The 25149-nt window shown below is 41.5% G+C and overlaps 2 protein-coding genes across 5 annotated transcripts; one reads left to right on the top strand and one right to left on the bottom strand.

Moving 5' to 3' along the window:
• The first annotated feature begins 218 nt into the window (after window positions 1-218).
• On the top strand, window positions 219-7786 carry prrt1 (proline-rich transmembrane protein 1). Its single transcript, XM_071898419.1, has 4 exons — window positions 219-237; window positions 3561-3898; window positions 5598-5789; window positions 7610-7786. The coding sequence occupies exons 1-4, from the start codon at window positions 219-221 to the stop codon at window positions 7784-7786; spliced, it is 726 nt and encodes a 241-aa protein (XP_071754520.1).
• Window positions 7787-12252: 4466 nt separating this feature from the next.
• Window positions 12253-23934, bottom strand: tmem268 (transmembrane protein 268). Of its 4 annotated transcripts, none has more exons than XM_078290295.1 (10): window positions 23718-23934; window positions 22628-22697; window positions 21446-21578; window positions 19454-19548; window positions 19073-19180; window positions 17871-18023; window positions 17010-17120; window positions 15059-15148; window positions 14576-14797; window positions 12253-12891 (listed from the first exon to the last, which is right to left on the bottom strand). In XM_078290295.1, the coding sequence occupies exons 3-10, from the start codon at window positions 21558-21560 to the stop codon at window positions 12724-12726; spliced, it is 1062 nt and encodes a 353-aa protein (XP_078146421.1). In that variant the 5' UTR covers window positions 21561-21578; window positions 22628-22697; window positions 23718-23934; the 3' UTR covers window positions 12253-12723. The 4 variants fall into 4 exon arrangements, with proteins under 4 accessions (XP_078146421.1, XP_078146420.1, XP_071754512.2 ...); XM_078290294.1 differs by having other exon boundaries at window positions 22628-22705; window positions 23724-23934; XM_071898411.2 differs by lacking the exon at window positions 23718-23934 and having other exon boundaries at window positions 22628-22979.
• Between the last annotated feature and the right edge of the window lie 1215 nt (window positions 23935-25149).

Raw genomic sequence — 25149 nt, 5'->3', positions numbered from 1 at the left:
GCTTGGATAAATAACTGGAAGATAGAAGTTATTAGGCGATTTTTTAACCCGCGGATGTTGGGATGAAGACATCTTGAAGATGGGTTGTACATATTTGGAATAAAAAGTCTGCAGCAGCGCGAGAGGAGGATTTTTCACGAAGTCAAGTGGAGTAAAAAAAAAAAAAAAAAACACATTTAATCAAAAGGAGGGGGCAAGAAGAAACCTGACCGGGAGGCATGTCGTCGGAAAAACACGGTGAGTGGGGGTTTTATCCATATGATGTTAACGTTGCGTATTCTATTGTAACCGCTGTAATTGAAAGCCTAATTGAGCCAATTCTCCCCCTCTCTCACACACACACACACACCTCTATCCCTCCATCCATCCATCCTCCTCTCATCATTTATCCTACTGTGACAAATGGACACGGTTTTGCCACCGTCGGGGCTGACGATATCTTTTTCCATCTGCATTTTTTTTTCTTCAGCCCCCCCTTGTCAACATCTCTGCCATCCGCTATTTATCTGCAAAGCGCTGTTTCTATAGGCTGGTGCACCGCTGTGTGGGAGCAGCCTGGCGAAAAATCACTATAATTAGGCTGCTAGGGGACTTAGAGTGCGTCTGTGGTACTCAATACTGAGTTTATACTGGCATTATCGTACTTTATGATATTTCTATATCCTGTAGTATTATGATTTTTCTGTGTTATCATTTTTACCTGTACTTGCATGATATTTTAAAGATTTCCTCTGATATTCTTCCAAAATGTATTATAGGATTACAATCTTATTTTTTATTTTTTCTTCTCCACTTCTCTATCACAGGCCTACACTCTTCTGACTATACAGAAAAAGATAATGTGGGTGTCTGTGTGTGTGCGCGCGTGCCTACTGTGGCATGCATGCCTTGACGTGCGCGTGTTTGACAGGCGTTTAAGTAGGCTACGTAATGCTCTCGTGCACAGTAGCTAATTTGCCTCGTCTCCCCCCGGTTTCCAGCGGTGGATTCTTCACGTCCGCGGATGTTGCCAAGGTGTGCGGCGGGTAGAAGCGCCATGTTACCGGGGGAGGAGGCTGGGAATGAAACCCACAAAGTTACACTGACATTGTAGAGGGCACAGACTGCAGCTCGGCCTTTTAATGTGGCTGTTTGTTGGGTTTTATTGTATGATATGTAATATTAGTCAAGATTACCTTTTCCCAGGATGAGGCCTGCAGAAAACATCATTCCCTTACGAAAAAAAAGAGCTATAGTAATCCTATAAAATACTTTAGAAGGATACTATAGCCTACAAATACCACAGCAAAACTATGGGTGTGAATGTTAGGCTATAGGAGATATCACATTTCTCTCACTGTATAGGCGTAACACAGTGATTTTGGCCCGTGGCCCAGTGGTGATCAGCAACATGAATGTGAAGTCACTGTATGGCTGTATGGAGGTTTTCCCTGCTGCTGTTCATCCTTAACATCTAATCAGGGCCTGATTGATTCACACCTGCAAAACCAGCAATATTCATTTTACTATTCCCTAAAAAGCACTAATCTCTAAACATTAGGCAGTACTCAATTAGTTGGTAGTCACTATTCTGCCAGCTAAAAGGTAGGCCTACTAGTCACTAAAATATGTAAATTCTCATTTAGATATCAACGTGATTTAGATGTCTACAACATTTTTTTTACTAGTAGTATTTCCTTATTCACAAGTCACTATTTTAATAAGCACTAGTCTCTAATCCTATTCTACTGGTATTATTCATTCCTTACTTGTAACTATTTATTGAAGACTAGTTGCTATTCCACTCTTCACCAGTGAATGTTCCATCGTTACTCGTTGCTACTGAACAGACTAGTAGTTTTTCAATGAGTAGGGTTTTTTTTTTTTTTTTTGTATTTTGTATGTTTTAAAAACCTACAAATTGTCTGATCAACATTTAGTTTTGGCTTGTTATCTTTTGACTAGTATTTATAAAATATGTCTAGTAATAATAAATCTATGTTAATATCTTCATTATTATCAAAATACTACTAGTCACTATTTAAATTGTGAGAACTGGTCACTAGTAGAACTAGTATCTATTATATAGCAAGCAGTAAAATTACAATAGTGGCAAGGCCTAGTTACTGACAGAATAGTGACTACTGACTTGTGACTAAAAATAAGCACTAGTAATTTTTAGTGAATTTTGGTGCTTTTTATAGAATAATTGATAAAAGCCAGCTGCCATATCACAAAGTGCTGTGTAAAGCCATTGGTTCGGCCCTCTGACCAGCTCATGTTTATTTATCTCACTCATCAAAACCTGAAAAAACTGAAAAACCACAACACACCTGGTTTCTCTCTCCTGTTTAGTTCAGTCTCAACACAATTTTGATCATTTTCAGTATACTTTAAATGGAGAAATTGGTCAAAAATGTAAAAAAAAAAAAAAGAACCATACAGGCCTATTTACAAATCAGTGCTGACACCAACATCCGTCTCCACTTTCTTTTTTCTCTCACACTCTCCTCGCCGCTCCTCGGTTGTGTGCCATCATGCTACTGTATCCATATGACCTTTCGAAGGTGTCCCCTCCCTCGTGCTCGCTCCCTTCCCCTCTGTCTGCTTCTGGTCCAGTTCTGCTTGTGACAGTGTGAGGGACTTACGTAACGCCCGTCCCCAAGCACAAGTCATCCCTCATCACTCAACCATATCTCTCTCCCGTGCTCTCTGGCTGCCTCCTGCTCTCGTTCTCCTCTCCGTTTCCTCTCTTTCTATCCCGTTAAGTCCTCCCTCTTTCCCTCCTTCCCCCTAGCTTCCTCTCTTGCTTCCTCACCTTTCTGTCTTTCTCTTTCTCCTTCTCATTCCCTCTTTCTCCTCCCGACCGTGTGCTGCGAAGGCCCTGTCAGCATGGATTACTGCACACTTATCCGCTTCTGCGCTGTGAAAACATGGCACCCTGTCAATCACTTGCAGTGTTGAAGAAATACTGAGCTTTAACAACAGGAGCGGAGGTGTGACCTTAAAATGTTCAGACGTGCCTCAGACAGACCATCTGATGAAGCCCTTCCGATGGCAAAAATGTCATATTTCTGACCTTTTACCGCCGATAAACCTCATTTTTAACGGAGAGAGAATATGTCAATCACTGTCATCATTAGCGCACAGGCTGTACTGGTGGGAAAGAGGCTTTTTCTTTGTGAATCCTGTTTGATGTCTTGCTTTGCAGCTCAGCTCTGTGTAATTGTTTTCCCCCCTCCAAGAGCTGAGATAAGGCGTTTTGTATTTGACATGCTGGCATCCGTGTAAAGCCGGCAAAGTGTGCAGGTGGAAACGCACAAGCGAGAGATCTATATAGTGCTGAGGATGTGTAATAGGAAAGTGAGAAGCCGGAGCATGAAGATTAGATAACATGCCTTCTCTCACACATCTCTGTCTTTCGTTGCTCTTTTCTTTATTCCTTCTACCCCCGCTCTCATTCTCTCATTATTTATCTGTCGTGTCTCTCTCCTACCCTCTCTGTCTTTATCTTTCTCTCTCCTTCGCTGTCTCTCTCCCTCTTTCTTTATCTTTCTCTCTCCCCTCTCTTCCCATCCCAGGTCTCGATGACTCTGGCCGTCAGACCATGCAGCCCCCTCCGTACCTCCCCGGGCCCCAAGACCCCAACGTACCCCAGCACCCCAACATGCCTCCTGCGCCCGGCTCCCAGCCCAACTACCCTCCTCCGCCCCCGCCTCCGGGCTCAGAGGGCTACCTCCAAGAGACCCAGTTCCACTGCGGCCCGCTGGGACCGCCGGGCGCGCCGCAGGGCTACACGGTGCAGACCCAAGGCCCCGGAGGCACCATGCCCCACCCCCCTGTAGGGTACCTCCACCCGGGATACCCCCTTCAGCTGCAGCCCTGCACAGCCTACGTACCCGTCTACCCCATGGCATCGGTGAGTCAGAGGCGGAAAGAGATGAGGTATCGGGTTTTACCGTTTCAGGTTTTGCACCGCACTACTTTTATTGGGATTGGCAGTAGTATTGGTGCGCTTGTGGATAGTTCTGGGTGTGTACAGTAAGTTAATACATGCTGACATTACAAACGTAATGGTTGGTCCTGGTTGGTCCTGGTTGGCTCATTCTGGGAACTGGTTACAGCTGAAATCAGGAACCAAAAAGCAACATTGAAAATATGTTTTCATTGTTCTTTGCACCCCGAAGAAGGCCTGGTGGGGCCGCAACGCTCTGGTGCATTTTAACATGAAATAGCCAAGGATAATAAAAGCTTTTTAACTTTATACAGGGGTGAGTGCCTTGGATTTTTTCTTCTTTTTTCTTCTACATATGGATTCCAGATATTTCTAGTGCGCACCTCCAGTGAACACATTTGAAGCCCATGCAACGTTCCTCAGCTGATCACCATTGTTTTGTAGTTTATTGTCAGTTGCCAGTTAACTAACCATGCAACTACTATTGTGTTACCACACCACCAAGTCTCACCACCAAGTGTCATGAGATGAAGTGAGAACAGAGCTGGAGCTGAGTCTGCTGTGTCTAATCTGCTCAACCATCATCTGTAAGAATCTGCTTTGACGTTAGCCTATATAGTTATATAGGAGTATAGGGGTTTGCATTGGATAGGAGGACAACGTTATCAAGGGCAACATCTGTACTGAAACCTCCTCACTTTGCAGGCTAGACGCGATTTCACAGGTTGATCACAGTTTGAGACATTTCTGGCCAGTGGATCCACCAGAGCTCAGACACACACAACCCTTTAGGTTCAGGGCCTCTGACGATAACTAACATTAGCCACAAGAAACTGACAAGGAACAAGAAACGCTAAGATCGTAAAATAGATACATACACATGATAAAAATGTTGTGAATCACTTGTGGCCATCAGTTATTATGGTTTCACCACAAAAACCCTGTTTCCAAACAGTTACAAACCAATGGTCAATGCATTAATACATGCAGCTGTTGTATGAGCTCAGAGACTGAAGCTGTCTGGTGCAAATAAAAAAAAATTACCCATGACTCCAGTGAGCACCTTCTTTTAAGCCAACTTTAAACAGACTTTAATTTGGTTAAGCATAAAACAAGGGCGCTCTCTAATATCCCTCTCAACCCTTACAGCTAATATTAATTATTGCCAGAGGCTATGAAGCACAGAGAAGATGCTTCCAGAAGCTCAGAGGAGAGGCACGTCTGAGCTCTATAGGTGGCTCGTAACAAGGCGGGCCCAGTGAAAACCGTCCAGCTGGCTTTGAAGGCTAATCTTCAAGGGCTCTGCACTGTGATTAACTTGTGAAGTCTCGCCTGACTTGCAAGGCAACCAGACTGTAACAAATTCATCTAAATCACTTTGACGGGCTACTGTCAAAAATACAAATAAAGTTGTTATTATTACTTGGTATAATCTTTCCTCCGCCTCCGCCCCTCACCCTAACCAGGGTCGTGTCCCACCCCCCACCATGTCCTTGTTTTTGCCGCTGTCCTCTTCTGTGCTTGTGTAACCTTGTTCCTGCGTCTTTTCACTGGAAAGTGCTTTGTAAGCAGCTATACAACTGTTATACTCTCTTGTAAAGTGCTACTGCTCTCTCTCTTTCTCTCTCTCTCTCTCTCTCTCTTTCTCTCTCTCTGTGATCAGGGTCAGCCCTACATGCCGGGTGGAGGAGGCCACCCAGGGATCCCACCAGGCCAGATTCATCCCATGCAGATGCCCCCCAGCATCACCCTAATGGACCGCCGCCCGCCCCACGACTACCTGCCCATCGCCGTGCTCACCACTGTCTGCTGCTTCTGGCCTACAGGCATCATCGCCATCATCAAAGCAGTGCAGGTTAGTGGCAACCAGCGGTGTTTTAACATCATATCACCTTCACCGGGGATTTAAACCCACCCTAAGGTCAGCTTAGCCACCATTTTATTTATGGAGACATTAATCTTCATGACCTAAATTTATAGTACACATAACAGTATGTAGTATCACACTGATGAAAAAAGACATAAATTCATGCTCTTATTTCAAAATGTTAAATTTTTGTTTATATTGGTGATTGTTTGCGTTATGATGATCACAGACTGGTGGTCATAGTTTTTGACTTTTTTTATTTACTACTACTTTACTGGCTGACAAACACACCTATCAACAAACTCTATTCTACTTTTAACACTTCTCTGGTATTATATGATGTGTTTTGTTCCCAAATGAGATATCCACCAAGTCTTGTGGAATGATTCATAGCACAGAATTAAAATAAATGATGGTGCTTATGAGGTATTATGGTTCTTAAATGATAGCAGGTAAATGAAGACCTTTGTTAACAAAATGAACTCTTTTACAGACTGGATTCCCTATATTACAGGGACATTGAATGATGCACTTCTATTAATGATTTGGATATATGACTCATCATATCTCAAGATTTGGAAGCCCACTTTTTGCATATGCAGCACTTACAGAAGTTTGATCATCGTGTGTGCAGTGTGATTTTAAATGGACTGTACACAGTAAAGAAAATGTTCAGCAGGAAACATAGGAGAGATGTTCGTGCAGAGCTTGTAAACAAACCCATGGACTGTCCGGTTGCATGTGATTTACGTGATTGCAAGGCAAGAGAGTGCATCCCTGAAGGCTAGTGTCGAAACATCGACTGTGATGGTCATGCACCTCTTCTTCTGGTTAACATGGACAACAACTGAAGCACGACTTGCCCTTGGTGTGGATGTGATCTGCTGTTCATTTTGGAGTTCATTGAAAACATGCAACACAGACCTACAATTATATTGCTTTGCTGCACGGACTCTGCCATCCAAGGCCAGCTTGTTATTTCTGCATATGAATTGTCAAAGAACAAGACTTGACAACAGGAGAGATCAGTGTTTAACAGGAACGGGTCGAACAGCATCTGATATTTCACATACTCTGATAAAAAGAGACGAAGAGAAGGAAATTGCCAATGCAGATATCAGAATTTAGGTTACAAATGCAATGAGAACTTATCTTGTTCAGTGCTTTTTCTTCTACGCAAGTGAAATATGCCACTGCACTGTCATTGTACTCCTGTCTCAGCAATGTCCTCTATATCGCTTCTGCAGAAAAGGCACGGTTTGCTCTTTTATGAGGCTCCATTGATTCTGCTGCACAGTATGAGTTAAGTCGAGCGTGATGGAAGAAACGTAAAGCATCAGTCTGGTGGCTACCGTGGCTTATGCTTCCTGTTGTTTCTCACTGTAATGGTAGATTGTGCTGACCGACACGCACAGAACAGACCACATTATGTAACGGCACCATTGTCGGCGCAGTGGGACAGAATGGATTTTTCCTCTGGGCTTGCTTAGCTGGGTTTGAGTTGAGTTGAGCTGACAAGGCATAGACCCACCGGTTTGAGCTTTATCTGTTGTTATGGCCTGTTAATGTGTGGTGTCGCCTCTCTCTGCAGATTCAGGACGTACCGCACTGAAATCGATCCCTTTGTGGTTTTTTAGCTGTTTAGCAGACACTGTTAACTAGACACTCTCTCTCTCTCTCTACATCTCTCTCGCTCCCACTTGCGCATCTTGCTCTTGTTATATAACCTCCAATCTAATTTCTCTTCCCTCTCTTGTCGTTCTCTCTCTGCCTCCCACCCATCTACTCCTCCCTTCCCCAAACCTTAGGTGCGCACGGCGATAGCCAGAGGGGACATGGTGACGGCGGAGATAGCCTCCCGCGAGGCACGCAACTTCTCCTTCATCAGCCTGGCGGTCGGCATCGCCTCCATTGTGCTGTGCACCATCCTCACCGTGGTCGTCATCATCGCCTCGCAGCACCATGACGACGACTGGGAGCCGTAACCGCACGCACAGCCAGACAGACAGACGGGATAAAACGTGGAATATACAGTATTAGCTAGCTAACTACTCTCAATCGGGTGAAGAAATAGGAGCACTGAAAATGCACTCACTGCTACTGCTTACTGCTACACTGAAGGTCTGAACGCCGGCCCTCTGTGTACAGTTACACACACACACACACCTCTGACCTAACCATCCAACACTCACTGACGACCAAAAACTACCAATCACAGCTGACATTCAAATGCCAAATACAAGTAGCTGTCCAATGAGGCCCGGTGTTGCTGTTAACACAGTGACCGTTTATTATTTACAATGAGATATCAGCTTAGCAGGGGAAACAAAGCTCCTAGCATTAACAATTCATTCTGACACTGATTAATTGATAAGGCCTTTCCAAATGTAGTTAGATCAGAGGATAGGCCGCTGTGTGTTAAACCTTCAAACCACATAATCTATTAAATGGACGAACACAATAGCTGAAATTAGAGACACTACATTCAAAGAGGCATTTTTTTTTTTATTTAGGATAGTTACATACGCACATATTAGTCATACAAGTATAAGTATTCATGTATTTTTCTGTTACAAAATAATGTGCCATGTTGAAACAGTGTTTCACTATTGATTAACAGAATAGTATTATTACTGATACACTTACATAACAGACTGCAAACTGATTTACAGTGCAGTAGTGTTGGGGGATGATCAATACACACCCGACACACAACCAAATGGAGAGCGGACTGACAAAGTGACTGTCTAACTTAACCAAACATGGAATATTTATTTGAGAGTGGTTGAACTGCTTCTATGTTATATGGACATTTTAGTTGGATGAAATAGTATTGGCCATCATACTTTATGTATTATATGTTTGTTTATTTATTTAAAATCTGTTATTTATTAATTTATTTGATATCTACCACTGCATAGTCTTAGTCTGCCATTATTTACAGTATATCACTAGCTTATTGCAGCTATCTGACACTTTGAAATTGGCTTAAATTTGATATCTTATGGGATGATATTGCACTTTCTAGTAACAAAATGGCACAGCAGCTTACGTTTATAGTTCTTAGTGCATGATAAATATCAGTTCGTTTTGAAGCTGATGGGCTTTAGTGCAAAAATAGCTTGTCTCCCAGAAGTGGTTGATATATTTCCTAAAGATTTCATATTTCTAGAAATGTGTGGTATTTTTCACAAATTTTGGTGGTGTAAGTGGAACAAGCTACTGTCATAACAAGGAAAAAAGGAGACAATTTAGATCATGAGTATTTGAATCTAGGGTTTGATAGATTTGCAAATAATGTTTTCGCAAGTATTTTAGAAATCTATTGGGCTATTTTGTGTTGCACATCTCCCGTTATTTAATCTCTCAGACACTGTATATGAAAATAACTACTTTGAAAAGGTTCTAGTGCAATGTTAGACAGTACCTGCTTATGAGGCTGCATAACCCTGCATGTCATCCTCAGTTTGTTTCCATTTGTCTTAAATATTGATGCTAGTTGTGAGGCTGTGAGCTCTTACATTTTTTTCACGAATCTTTTCCAACGATTAAGGGTTTTCCCTCATACATGTGTGGCTTTTCTGATGTAGCGTAGCACTGAGCAGCAGGTACGCTGTTGTTTGTAAGAGCCAGAGTGGCTGTAATGTAACAGTATGAACCGAAGGACCGGAGTACGGTGGCCATGTTAGGACATCCTCAGCTGCCTTTGTCATTCGTAGATGTACTTTGTCAGATTTAGCTGGTCTTGCATCGGGTTTAGCTGTTTTTTTGTCAGACTTTGATGGAGTTCATCAGATTTAGATGGACTTGAGTCAGGTTTAGCTGTCTTTTGTCAGACTTAGATGGAGTTGTATCAGGTTTAGTCCACCCAAGTCCACCTAAATCTATGGATTTGTGGACTTTAGCTGTTTTTTTGTCAGATTTAGATGGACTTGGGTGCACCAGGACCAGATTTAGATGGACTTGGGTGGACTAAACCTGATGTAACTCCATCTAAGTCTGACAAAAGACAGCTAAACCTGATGCAAGTCCAGCTAAACCTGACGAAATACTTCTACGGACGACAAAGGCGGCTGAAGATGTCCTAGAATGGCCACCGTACCTGAGGTTGCAACCGGCGAAGCAGGAATTGCGGTGGAACTGAAAATGAATGTTTCCAGTAGAAGAGAGAGAAAAAAATCAATGCCTATACTACATTGTAGCACTTTCCTCTCTTTGAAATCTTTCTTCTCTGAACCCCTTACATTTTCTCTTTCTTTTTCTCTTTCTCTTTCTCTTTCACTTTCTCTTTCACTTTCTCTTTCTCTTTCTCTTTCTCTTTCTCTTTCTCTTTCTCTTTCTCCCTGTCCACATTGGTTATTGGACCTAAACGGCAACATATCTCTTCTGCTCCTCCCTTTCCTCTCCTCATCCTCCTATGATAATGCTATTTTTAAAAGAATTATACAGAGATATAAAAAAAATACTATGTTTGTTGACAGCGACCACAAAATAGAGGTGGTATAACTACGGTTGTTATTATTGTATTAGAAAGTATGAAGTTTCCCAGTGTTATTATTATTTATATTATTTTTATTATTATAATTATTATACCAAGTGGCAACGGCTTTGCATTTGATTATCACTAATGTATAATATGAAGTGCATTTGACAAATTAGTCCTTATTTTAATGACACAGTGATCTTTAAGTGTTAAAAAGAGCAAATGAAGCACAGTGCTGTTCCCCTTAGTGCTGTCTCTCACCTTTGTACAGAAGGGAAATTATTCTGGAAGTGAGTGTGCGTATTCTTAATAGAGTCACTCCTGGCATATCTAGTTTAGACAGAGCTAGGCTGCATCTCCCTATGTGCTTTCTAATAGGACTTTTCTGTGCGACGATATTGGCCGAGCAAAACGAACTGTAGCTGTTTACTATACAGTTGGGAGATTCTGTACCTCTTTTTTCTTTTTTCTTTTTTTTTTTGGAGCTTGTAAATGCAACGGGTTGCTCGTTCAAAGAGGCGGCTGCCAAATTACCTGTGTACATGTGCTTCTCTTGGGGTTTATTATTATGTTCATGGATGTGTTGCACATGCATTGGTTGTTTCTGAACTTCAGTTGTTTGAATAATGAATAAAAGAAAAAAAAATTTGGTTGTGAACGACCTGCTGGTGTACTCTGTGGGCCACATCTCTCTCTTTAGGTCTGTTTCTTTTCCTCCTCCCCCCTTTTCTCTCTCTCTCTCTCTCTCTCTCTCTCTCTCTCCATCCTCTCTCTGCCTCTCTCTCTCTGGCCTTTCCTCTCCCTCATCTCTAAGGTGCTATTTATAGTTGCCCCGGTTTTCTCCCTCCCTGTCTCTCTCTCTTTCTCTCTCTCTGTCAGAGCATGAGCTATCTCTCACTATCTAGTGTTTAATCACATAAGGACCTGGGTTTAATATACACTTTACGGCCGCTAATTCTTCTGTATTATAGGGTGGAGATTGTTTTCTTGCATCATCTCACATACAGTTGAATATCACCCAGGGTGGTACTGTACATGTGGCATACAAACCCAAATTTAATTACACTACAATACAGCTAATTCTGCTCTAACTCAGCGTTGTAAATTGGTAACATGTCTTTTCTATCTCCTCTTTGCTTCTATTGTTTCCTATGTTTATGATTTCTCTGCGTAAATATTGTCCAATGGAAGGTGAAGTGCACAGACCCAAATGATCAGGCAGTGAAAAAGAGGTTGGAGGGAGAAAATAAAAGTGGGAGCCGAGCCAGACTGTGTGTGCAGGATCACAGATGGTCATTTAGCCTCCCGAGGAGAGCCGCCGTCTCTGAGATCGTTTAACTTGGACTCACGCTGCACGCATCTCTCTTCCATCGCACGGCTTCCCAGCTTCCCCTGGGTTCACCACGCTGGCTGCCTCGCTGTGCGTGTTTGTGTCATCACGCGGCGTTCAGCTATAGGCCGTCGTCTCCGCCGCGGCATCGGGGCTGATTGATAATCACAGGCAATATTTGAGAGTGCTGCAAAATAAACTCAGCCTCCTGCCACAAACACAAACACACATGAACGTGCGCTCCATTATGCATAGATACTAACCTCCCCAACACACACACACACACACACACACACACACGCATAAACACACACACCTGCACACATAAAAGCTTATACATGCACACACACAAACACACACAGTTCCTCTGTGCTGCTGCTGACATTTGAGATGATGTAGCCAGGAAAACAAAGCCAGTGATTCATGTTAACCCCTTTCAGCTTCATTACACATCTGCATCAATGGGTCTCTCTCTCTCTCTCTCTCTCTCTCTCTCTCTCTCTCTCTCTCTCTCTCTCTCTCATGCCTTCACTTTCTATTCCTACAAATCGCTTTGTCACTCCGGATCCTCCAAGTCAACCATCAACGCCACCATAAGGACACACATACTGCAGAAACACTTGCAAAGGACAAATCACAAGAATCTAGACTCTATTTATTATTTGTACAAAATAATTTAAAACAGCCGGTGACTTTAACCATGATTGTCATGTACGCAAGAGATACACAAATATTGTATTGTTTGTACAGCAACTGGAATGAACCTGTGTTGTCAGTGTGAGAGTGTTGGGTGTGCAGTCATTTTGGGGGGAAAAGATGGGTGACGATCCAGGAGGTACAAACACAGAGCGGGTGTGAAAAGGGAAGCATGAAGGTTGGAGAAGCAGACTTGAGAGAGCAGAGGGTGAAGGGTTCGAATCTCTGCACAGGTAACACGGCTCCCTCCAGTCTTTCCTTTTGTCCTTGTGCCCTTGAGCAAGGCATTTAACCCATATATCAACATGTGTAACTGTTGTGCAGTTCTGATCAAAAGTATGGACATTTTCCTGGATAACAAAAATAGTCCCAGTCCCCCGCCCAGTTTCTTGTACCGAGTTTCCCAGCGTCTCTTATCGGAGGATCTTGGTTCTGATGTGCTGGCAGAGGCAGAGGGAGGCGGTGCTGCAGTGGTTCCTCCGGGGCCGCAGGTGGTGGCTTGACGGGCCGGACAGACGCTCGGACACCAGCAGCTTCACATACGCTGCACTGTAGGTCATGAGCAGCTGGTGGGCTTTGGCCTGCAGGAACACAGTCAGGTCGCATATGAAACACACACCTGGGCTTCGGTAAGACGTTCTTATCGTGAGTGTAAGTCGACATCAGTGTGTCTATATGGAGAATGACATTTATTGATGGTATTGAAAGTATTTTCCTCTAGTGTGTAGTCTATTTTCCTCTAGTATCTATGTCTATTTTCATGTGAAGATGCATTTTATGTATTCTATTCTCCTCTTTATCTTATTCTCACTATCATTATCAAGTTTTATGTGAAGCACTTGGTGCATGTAATTTCTTTGTTGTAAAGCACTTTGAGCTGCATTTCTTGTATGAAAGGTGCTATACAAATAAAGTTTATTATTATTATTGTTATTATTATTATAACCCCACTTGAATTGACCTATCATGCAACGATCTTCTTCCCCGTCTACTCTTAATAATAAAAAAAAATTCAAAAAACCCTACAAATGCTACTTATTCCTATTAAAGACTGTGATATACAGTTGGTTTGACTACTGTTGACAACATGCACTTATTGTAAGTCTAAATGACATAATGTAATGTAATGTAATGACTGAATGAAAGGTATTTTCGCATCAAGGTAGAGTACAGTCTGTGTTTCTCACAGTACTAAAACTCATGGCAAGGATAAGCAATAGTGATTCAAAAAAGGGGGATTATCCGCACACTGACCCTATGGTCGAAACGTTGCACTATATTGAATAAAAGTTTTTAGAAAGGAGCTTTAATCCATTGTGTGGATAATCCCCCTTTTTTTGAATCACTTTAACAATGTCTTAATTCAAAATATAGATACTTCTACTACTCTTTTTGTTTTTTTAAGAATAAGCAATAGACAATATTCAGCACACAGGGTTGATAACAAATGAAGAAGTGGCTGTACTGCTGAGGAGGTGTGTGTGTTCTGACACTGCACCACACCTTGACTCATTTCTCTTTTTAGGTGTTTAGATTTCATTTGACGTATTTACACTGAGGATGATCTCAGTCATGTTGTCCACTGTCAATATGATGGAAATTCCTCCCTGACCACAGCTATATAAAAACAGTCTGAAAACTTTGGATTCAAATTTTTGTTTCTTTACACATTTTATTTATTCATTTAATTGTTAAATTGTGTGTGTGTGGTTTTTTTTTGTAAAATAATTCTCCATTTAAAGGTAGTAATGAAGCCCAGAATTTTCTCTACCTTTAAATAGATGAAGTGGGTCACCCTGCCTTAAGGAGCTGCTAATCCACCTAAATTAATATCATTTGTACTGTGAGTTTCCATTAAGAGTTTTAGTGTCTAAATGCTGTTTCAGAGGCTTTTCCACCTGATAAGAATAAAATTCTCGGGGAAACACTGAATACCTGTAATGTCTTGGTATTAAAATCAAATTTGGAGATATTGAATATCGGCACAAAATATAACGACTGAACATCTGAACATATCCGTCGAACCCTACTTTTTACACATAGGACAAAATGAATAGATCATCAGCTCACAAGAGAATCTCTTATCCTCATTCATTGTGCATGCTGCATACCATTTATGATGCTCTGGCTCCACCATTCATATCAATGAATGGTGGATCAATGTCAGGTGGGTTCGCTCTGCTGTGCCCAGAGAAACAGGCCTAAGAAGCCTTGAAGCATTATTTCATTTCATTAAAGTGACATTAAGTATCCCGGGTCTCCCACCTGAGCAGGTAGCGCTGTGTCAGGGATGAGGCTGTAGCTGGTGGTGATTTTGGAGTCTTCCCGCTGGCTGGATGAGGTACTGCGCCCCGCCTCCTCATTACCCAGCAGCAGAGGCCTCTCCTCCTCTGGGCCCTCCTCGACCTCTGACCCCCCGACCTCAGGGTCAGCAGCCGCTACCTCGGTCACAAGGACCAGATGGGACATTCGCTTCTTCAGTTTCTTCTGGTAAAAGAGTGCGATGGGATCATTTTAAATTCCTTCCAAATGCTACGAAACATAATATTACTCTTCAAAGAGTAAGTCAGGCTATAACTTCTGTTTGTCCGGTTTCTATTAAATCAACTCTGGGAAAAAAACAAAATCCTCTCAACAGTTCAGAGAATTCAGTTTCTATTGATTTCAAGGGGACACTAACATGGGCACACACAAAAATCAATAGAGCAGCAGAACAAACAAAGCGACAGATGTACTCTACTCACTCACCTGGGTCTCGTTCGCCACAGAACTCCTCTCCTCTAGAGTTTCAGTCAGTGTCCTCAAACAGCGGGCCATGTCCCAATACACACAGTACAGCTGACGGAGAGAGAGAGAGAGAGAGAGAGAGAGAGAGAGATGGATGCAACAACACAAATGCATTAGTTGCCTGCTAAAGCCAATTTGTTTAATTTGCCGTTCATTTCATTATTATAGTGCATTAGTAATGAACGGCAAAAGTGCCCATTTGGATAAAGTGGCAGCTGAATTTGACAGGTGTTTTCAGGAAATGCATGTCATGGAGGACATTGTCAAATTCATCACAAATCCATTTCTTCCCATTGACACTGACACCGTATCTGTCAAGTTGCAGGATGCATTTTCCTTACCAAATGGAGTGGACGTGGAAATAATTGAACTGCAAAGTGATATTGAAATGCAAGCCAGGGCAAAGGACAGCAACTTTTGGGGACTTGTGAGCAGGGAAACATTTCCTCTCCTCTCCTCCTGTGCACTGAAAGTGAAAGCCTACTTTGGCTCCACTTATCTCTGTGAGATGGTCTTTTCACAGATGAAATTAATCAAAACAAAGCACAGGACTCGCCTGACTGACAGGCACCTTACTAACTGTGTGAGACTAGGTGTCTCTAACTATGAGCCCAACTACAGAGCACTGACTGATAGTGTGCAGTCACAGCCATCACACTGACTTTGGGGAGGTTTTGCATAGTTTGGAGTGAAATACTGTGTATAGTACCTAATTGCTTGTTTATTTCCCTTTTGTTGTCATGTGGCATATGGTTCAGTGGAAAGATTTATGTTGCTCTCTTTACCTAGTAAAAATAAACTGCATTTAATGTATTGCAGTCATTCATATTTTAATTTCGGCCTTCTAGGCTGATTTTGAGAGAAGGTGAGGGTATTTCAGTTCATACTGTGCCTTGACAAAGCATACAATAGTCGGAATTAAAATTGTTAAAATGGACTGGTGGAAAAAGAAAAGCGGCAGTATTATTCAGCATTTAAACATCTGTGGGCTTTTATTTCTTATATTTCTGAACGGTAGATCTTGGCCTATATTTGGATATGAGAAGTGATCTTGGCCTGGAAAAGGTTGGTGGCCACTGCACTAGAGTCTGCAGTACAGTTTGAATTTGCCCTTGGACTCGTGAATTTTATTACAAGCACATTAATTATGTATTACTTCACATAAACGTCTTTACTTCTGCATAATTAACAGCCTGGTAGAGATTTCATTACAAGCCCTATAGAGCATTTACCATTCCAGCTGTACAGCTTTTTTCATTTTCGTTTTTCCTTGCGGATCCTTGGAATATTCTCTACGTCTGTAAATATTTCTGTTTATTTTTTTTCTGTTACTGACGTCCATAACTTTGTGTCAGTGAAATATGTCAGGTTCCAATAGAGAAAAGAAAGAGACCTAAAAAGAGGTTAGGCTTTTTTTGTATATGCTACTTATATACTACTTTCTTATACATATTACCGCTAAAAGAATTTCTACTTTTAATTTGTTTCTATTCATAGTATTCTGTTACATCACCACATGGCCATCTTGGTAGGAAGATATGATGATTGTAATAAATTAGCATGTGATTATAATCAAATGACAGCCACAGCCAATAAGCTGTGTGTGTAAAGCTGTGTGTGGTAAAGCACCATATTGGCAGGAAATGTGGCATGTGGCATCTTGGGAATACTATGAATACTAATTTGAATACTAATTTTATGTTTTATGTATATTTTATGTTTAATGTGACCTATGTAAAACTGATACTGATTATGAAGAATTATTTGTTTATGTCACTTCACGTAAAAGTCTATACTTAAAACATGATTAACAACACAGCAGAGATACAGGAGCCCGTCTCCTCAGGCTAAGCAGCCATTGGACGGGGTCTTGCCACAGTATTAGTGCTTCACTGGGTTTTAGAGGAAGTACCTGCAGTTTTCCGGTGCAGTTCTGAACCCAGTCGACCACGCCCACCAGCAGCTTGTGCTTCACCATCCTCTCATTCACCTGGATTAGCCGAACGTCGAGGTTTATGTTGATCTGACCGGACACAGGCAGAAGTTTAAGAATCAGTCATTTAATCAGAGGTTTATACTTATTACTAGGGATGGGACGATATATATTGAAATTCAATATATTGCGATACAAAAATGTGGGGCAGAAAAATGAATCGCGATATTAGCTCTGTTTTGTTCTGCTGTAGTAATCACAAATGAGACGGCTTGCCCATCGCAGTTTCACAAGCTCTCCATCCAAATTATATTATTGTCACTTTGTAATGGCATTTTTAAATTGTTGTTTACATTCTAGCGAGCCAATGCCATCGCTAGAAAGATTTGTGGCTCAGAAATAAACAGAATTCTGCACAGACTTTGTTGTCATTGAACTTTTATTTATTACATTGGATCGTGGTTGCATCGAATCGTTTCGTGAGATAAGCATATCATCCCATCCCTATTTATTACGCTACTTATATCAACATTGAATAAAGGACTACAGTAGGGGATTTTAGAGCAATCTCCATGAAATGATGCAACTGTTGACTCACAGGATTCAGCACAGTGACACAGAGGACAGTCAGTTCTGCTTTGATTTTCTGTGTAAGTTCAAAATCCAAAGTCCCCTACATTCCTTGCCAAACTGGTTAAAACCCACCCAGCTGGGACTAATAATGAATTATCATAAATGTCAGTTCCTGCAGATTAGTTAGACAGTTTAGTTTCAATATATTGTCTCAAAGTGTCATATTTGTCACCACGGTTCTCACCAACATCACACAGAGCGCCTCACCTCCTTGTTACTGTGGTGCAGGACGAAGATGACGGCCGTGGTGAGGAAGATGGAGATCAGGCTGACGGAGAGACAGAGGACCCAGTAGTCGGTGACGGTCATGTAGACGTGGAGGGTGGAGAACACGGCACACCACACCACCACATACAACACCTGGAGGCAGGGAGACAGAGGCTGTGAATACATACTGGGCTCGGCTTTAGGGTTTTAGGGTGTTTGGCCAAGCAGTGATGAGAACAAAGACACCAAAATCATCCTTGTGTCCCCGATAGATTGTTTGCTACAGTGCTCCATGCTAACACTTTAGCATGCACCATGTTGAGCGATAGAAGGAGACTACTGACTACCCCAAAAGAGAGAAAATGAGAACTTGTAGCAGCTCTAAAGCTAAACGATAAGTAATCCTGATGATATGAATGAGATACAGCCAAGTCTGGCAGTTTTGTTTAAGAGATTAGTAAAATATAAACAAAATATGATATAAAAATAGCGTACTGTTTTGAACCAGCAGGGACTACTTTCCCTGTTTTCATAGGAGATGAAGGTGGTGGGTGATGGGAGACAAAAAAATAAAAAGAATACGTGGTTGCTCACCTGAAATAGTTGCAAAAATAAAACTGGCTGCATCAGCTATATATCAGTTAATGATCTTGCATTCTTTAAATGTAGGAGTCTACAGGCCATATAATGACAAACTTTTATTACTTTTATTACTAAAAGGTCAGTCTTCTTACTTGTATAATGTTAGTTATAATGCTAGTCGCCTACGATCACTCAACATGTTTTATGCTAAATAGCATGGAGCAGTGGAGCCAATGATCTACTGGGGACACATGGATGACTTTGGTGTCCATGTTCTCATCTTTTAACAGGTAAATTGTCTAAGTCTTGGCTCCCATCTGTAGTCATTTTGCAGCAGCGAATTTGCAGCCCCCACAGTAATAGGATTGTTTTACTTGTGATGATAACATGCAATTATTATCTTTGGATCCTAGAATTTGAGCACACTACTTATGAGTATGTGCAAGTCTTTTAAGAAGTCTTAAAAGAATGAGAGAGAAATGAAACAGAGGTAGTGAGAGAGTTAAAACTATAGAGGGATGGAGAGGTAGAAAGTGATATAACAGTAGACTGAATGATGCATGGTTAGGGTTAGGCTTAGTTCGGGTTAGAGACAGATGTAGAGAGTGGGGTGAGCGTACTGGTGCCATTATGAAATGGAAGAGGGCGGAGTTGAAGACCATGAATCTGCGGACGGAGGGAACGTCCAGAGCCGACTTCAAAGGAGCCTCGAAGTCCCCGACTGGAATCTAATGATGATATGATGAAACAAAATGAAATTAACATAAATAAATCACAATACAAGATACTGTAATATAGAAATCTGTGAAATTGAATCATATTAAAGAAACAAAATAGCATCAGTGCCACTATTATGTAACTGTACAGAGTAAAGTGCTTTAACAAGGGTATGTGTGCTTCTTTTTTTCTAATGGAATGCAGTCTTTATGAATCTCTGGTTTATTGATTTAATTGGTGGTGTGTGTGTGTGTGTGTGTGTGTGTGTGTGTGTGTGTGTTGACCTGGAAGCCATCCCTCTCCAGTAAGGTGCGGCACAGGGACAGATCAAAGCTGGGGTTTAGTGCGGAGTAGCTAGGCACTGCCAGCACACACTGACCTGAGAGAGAGAGAGAGAGAGAGAGAGACAGAGAGAGAGAGAGCGAGAGAGAGAAAGAGAGAGAGAGAGAAAGAGAGAGAGACAGAGAGAGAGAGAGCGAGAGAGAGAAAGAGAGAGAGAGCGAGAGAGGCAGACAGAGAAATGAATATGAATTTTATTACTTTAGCTGATAAATGTATCAAGCACTGGTATATAAGAAACATAGATTCAAGAGGGAACATACATTCAATAGAAGGGCAAGAGACAGAGAAAGAGAAGGAGAGAGGAAGAGAGAGAGAGAAAGAGAGAGAGACTTTCTACTCGCTCACTCATTGTAAGTCGCTCTGATAAGAGTATGAGCTAAATGCCTAAAAAGGAAACACAATGAGAGAATTATGAGTCTGGCAGAGGCGCGGTTGTCTGAAAAACTATTTCAGGATGTTAGATAGAAAGTGACAAAAAAGAAGAAGAAGAAGAAGAAGAAGAAGAAGAAGAAGAAGAAGAAGAAGGCTTGAAAGGAGAATAGAAAGCAACACTGTCTGGCAACAAGAGAAGTGACTCTGTGCTGCCAACCACACCAGACGGGAAACTAAAAACAAGGACAAAACCAGGGAAGCCAGTGAAGACATTAAACAATCTCCCTCTCATTCAAGTCTTTACATGTCTGTTGTGTTTGAAATGATGATGATGATGCTTCTCTGAATTGGAGCCATGGTGCTGTAGAAGTTATAGACGCTTCATAAAGTAATTTAGGAAAGCAGTGCTGTTCTCTTCCCCTTTGTACAAGTCTCTAGTGACACAAACTAAAGATTTGGAATTTGTTAAACAGGCCTTGCAGGCAAATTGTTGGTTTTCCGAGGCAATGGAGGAGAAACAAAATGACCCGTACAAAATGACAGTGAAAGTGTGACTTGCATTGTGACTGGTGAAGATAATCACGCATGACTGTTTCCAGATAAAGTTCCAAAATGTGAAGAAGTCTGGAGGAGGCCCTTAGGTCACTGTGAAGTGTAGCTTACATGCTCATGTGATTTGGCACGTAATCCCTGCTCTGTATTACTGTTCCCAGAAACTTGAAGTGAGGTTAGACTGATAAATTAGTTTGTTGCTATATGGTTGCCGATATTGGCCTTTTATTAAATATCAAGTTTCGGCCAGTTAGTGTCGTCTGCTGCTGATATGATGGAGATTTCTCCCTGAGCACAGATTCATAAAAACTGTCTGTAAAACCATCCATTTAATTGTGCAATAGTGTTTTTTGTAAATGAATTCTTCATTTAAAGGTAGAATTTCTCTGCCATTGAATAGGTGCAGTGGGTCACCCTGCATGAAAGAGCAGCTAACACTAAAAGAATTTAATTAGTCTGTGTTTCAGTGGAGAGTTTTTGTGTCCCATGATGGTCTAAATGCTGTTTCGGATGATTTTACACCCTGACAACAATACGTTTTTTTGGGGGGAAACACTTAATTCTTGGATGTGTCACCATGAAAATGTTAAAAATGTAAAGATATTGAACATTGGCACAAAATATCAGCTGTCAGCAGCTTCGATACAAAAACATCGGTATTGGTATTGGTATCAGCCTTCAAAGACCCATGTTGGTTAAATCCTAGCTTGAAGCATAGAGGCTCAGTTCCTCTTGATCATCTCATTTATATAACACATTCTGTACTGTCTTTGTCTTTTTATTTTGCTTCATCATTTTATTTACAGATTTTTATGGCTGACTTTTACTGTAGCCTACCTTACACAGCTGTCTTGAACCTTGAACCTGCATGTGACATATGTGTCTAAATAAATGTTAAATGATCCACAGTATCCCACTCTGAGAGGCTTAATAAAAGTAGACCTTTGTGCAGTACGGTTAAGCAAATAAAAACTTTATGATATTCCACTGATATGCCACAGCACTCTTACCATTGGACCATTTCGGTCTGTTGTTGGCCTGCGGTGAAGGCTTGGCTCGCCTGGGTTGAACATCGACTTCGCTCTCCTCCATCACGTTGCAATGCCCGTTCTTGTCCTCCATCATGGCAGAGAAAACCAGATCCTGATGGAAGGAGGAGTGTATCAGATTAGAGAATATCAATCAGAACAATTTAATTCACGCAGGATTTTTTTCTTGGTGGCGGTGGAGTGGAGACAAAGGGTGTGTGTTGTGTGATACGCTGCAGACTATTTGTGATTTCTGAAAGTATGCAACTGGTTTTCAAAAGTTTCGGTGAGCCCTATAAGGCCGTGAAACCTGTCAACACTTATACATCCATGTAAACTTTCAATCCAAGTTTTAAAAAAAAGAGAGATCTTAGTTCTTCATGTGACAACTACACATTCCCATTAGAAACAACAGTCTCACAGAAGAAATGAATGCCTGCGGTCACTTTGATAACCTAATGACTGTAATATATGACTGTGCAATATAGGCTACTGTAGCTGTGGAGGAAGACAACCCTAAGTAACACTATGATAGCAGTATTCATCACTCAGATCTGCAGGTTAAGATGTGACACAGGATGTTGCCATGACAGGATGATGGAGCGACTGATAGAGGAAGTTGACATGTTAGTATCTGCTTGCTCAGTGAAACAAGCAGACATGAAGCTAAACGTTTACTCCTTTGGTTGTGTTTTATAAGAGACAGAGTTAGAGATATCACACGCCAAGAAACAGCACATCACACCAAATGGCTGTAACCCCTTTCTTAGAGGAACCATAGCCTTTATCTATATCACAAACATGGCTACTAGGGTTTAATTTAGGGTGCAGTGGCTCAAGAGAGGCTGTGGAAAAAGTCCCCGGTTTTCAAAATGAGCAGGAAACCTTAGATCACTTCTCCTTTCAGAGATCACCGCTGAGTTCCGGTCATGCTGCTATCTGCTCACACAGGCAGCACAAACAGGCTAAATTTAGAGGACTAGAATAAACAATGACATGATGCAGTTTCGTTTTTACGAGCTGTTACAGATTACCATTAAAGTGAATAGCAGAATGTCATTTTTTGAGGACTTGGTCTTCACCTTATAATGGGCAGCTAACTGAAGCAGCTTCTGTTTAAAGAGGATAAGGAGTATCTCTAGCCATGAGAGAGATATACTGCACCTCGACTGGGACCGGACCCTCCTCTTCTGCTCAGCGTACGCAGCACACTTCCTCTGCTCCTTTCAACAGCCTAACACTCTGTGAAAGAAAGAGAGTGGAGGGGTAAAAAAAACTAAAGAAAAGCTACATGCAGACAGAACCGTAGCACTCTAGGTCTTTTTCCATCTCGCTCTCTCGCCTGCCTGCCTGTGATGGAGCCGCATTTTGGCATGGAAGTGTGAAAATTCAGTCTGCAGTGATGTCAAGTTGTCTCCTTCGTTCCCTTCTAACCTCTTTCTCTTTCTCTCTCTCTCTCTCTCTCTCTCTCTCTCTCTTACACACACACCTTCTCTCATGCTCTCTCTCTCTCTCTCTCTTTCTCTTACACACACACCTTCTCTCATGCTCTCTCTCTCTCTCTCTCTCTGTACTCTCTCATTCTCACTTCCTCTCCTATAAATAATCCACACTGCACCTGTTCAAGAGTGAGGGGGGGGAAATTACACAGCGTACACACACGAGAAGCAAAAGGCAGCTGGGTCTGCACATCAGCAGCATGTTTAGTGTTTCATTACTAGAAAGAGGAAACTGCACTTCGTTAAAATGTCTCACAGCTCACAACGCCAGCCTCATATCTTAAAATTGTGTTTGTTTTCTCTTGTTGTTGTCTGTATTTATGGCCTTTCTAGCTCTGTAAAGCACATTGTGACAAACCTATTTTGTAACTAAAGCTGACTAGAGACGTTTCATTTCTTCTATAGGCTGTGTCTGATTTCAGGTGCAATTTCTAAAAGGGAACTCAACAACTTTATGTCCAAAAGTTAAACTGAAGCCAGCATGTTGAAGCATTTCTGTTTTATGCCTCTCCAAACTGTTAAAAACTGTTTGCTAAAAACAGTTGTCATTGGAGTCAAGGGTAAAATAAAGAAGAAGAACAAGCCAGGGCATTATTCTTTCATAGGGAAAAGTTTTAAAAAAGCCTTTATTTTCCTATGGCTACTCTACGTTTCAGCATAGGTGCCTTCAGAAGTATCTAAACTGAAGCCTTTGAATCAAAAATGCCATGACTAAGCATGAAAGTCCATGTTTTACACAATTAAACACATCCTACCTGCACTTCAGCTGAAGGTCCATCAAAGTCCCACTCACTTTAACGGTGCTGTAATAATTGTATTCCCTTCCTGGTCACCCTTCCTCACTGAAAATACAACTCCATCCTCCCCATCAATTCCACACATAGTCGTCTTGGAAGCGGACACAGCACACACAGACTCTCGTGTACTTTCATTTCACACTGTAGTTTCTCCCCTTCTTTTCCCTGCTCTCTCTCTCTCTCTCTCTCTCTCTCTCTCTCTCTCTCTCTCAGCGTGTGACTCAGATCAGCCCTGCCTCATGACTGTTGGAATGCGGTCTGTGGTTCCCAACCCAGCAGAGACAACACTAGAAAGAGTGTGAAGGGTGTTAGGTCACCCAAGTGCAGCCATTATCTATATGCAGAGCCTTATTGTGAATTGACCTGGCACTATAGGCATGAAAATGTCAGAGCAACCTATTTCTCCAAAACATGTGTCATTTTGAAAAACTCCACCCTGAACACCTGTATGTAACATCTGGTGAAAACCTGAGAGGAAGACCTGCTGGAAGAACTGACACATTTTTCTTTAGTTATTATTGCTACTTTTTTAATCACTTTTTTGCTTTGGCAACAGATACTTTAATACTTTAACAGATACTTGAATGCCAATAAAGCTCATATGAACTGAATTGAACTGAATTGAACTGAATTGAATTGAATTGAATTGAATTGAATTGAATTGAATTGAATTGAATTGAATTGGCTATGCAAATTGGGTCTTGGTTTTTATGGGTGGGATTTCTGCTATAGTCAACATAGTCATCACAAAAAGAAGCACTGTCATCATGATGGATAACAAATCAGCCTCATAAACTTTTTCATGACATATTGGTATTTTATTGGCATTATGTTTTGGACTGGCAGTTTTACTGGAACTGTCACACATTAACTCATGCCTTGGCTGTGGATTCAGGGGGTCAAACAGGGGACACACACACACACACACACACACACACACACACACACACACACACATGCACGCACACAGCCACAAATTAATTTCCTTCTGTGGAAATGTGGACATTTTTTTGCTGTTTGCTGTTACATTTGATATTAATAAGATTTAATTCTAAACAGGTATTTAAATGTAGTTTTACTTTGTGTTACTGACCTAAACTGAGTCACATACAGTAACATGGCTCACCTAAATTACAGCAGCTGCTGGTGTGTGTGTGTGTGTGTGTGTGTGTGTGTGTTGCAAAGTCTGCCCCCATGTGGATAAAGGCGGTAATTTGTTTATGTCTCATAAAAAGACAAAGTGGCTACACGTTGTCTTTTTATGAGACATCAAAAAAATATGGGAAATTGAATTGCCCATGAATTGCACTTAAATACTGACAATAATTATCCAGATCTACTGCAATTCATACAGTGGAAAAACATTTTCGTTCCAGCTGAAAGGCGCTGG

This window comes from Centroberyx gerrardi, chromosome 19 (assembly GCF_048128805.1).
Source record: "Centroberyx gerrardi isolate f3 chromosome 19, fCenGer3.hap1.cur.20231027, whole genome shotgun sequence".
Lineage (NCBI taxonomy): Eukaryota > Metazoa > Chordata > Actinopteri > Beryciformes > Berycidae > Centroberyx > Centroberyx gerrardi.
Note: the sequence above shows the minus strand (reverse complement) of the source record. Positions and strands in the feature narration are given on the sequence as shown.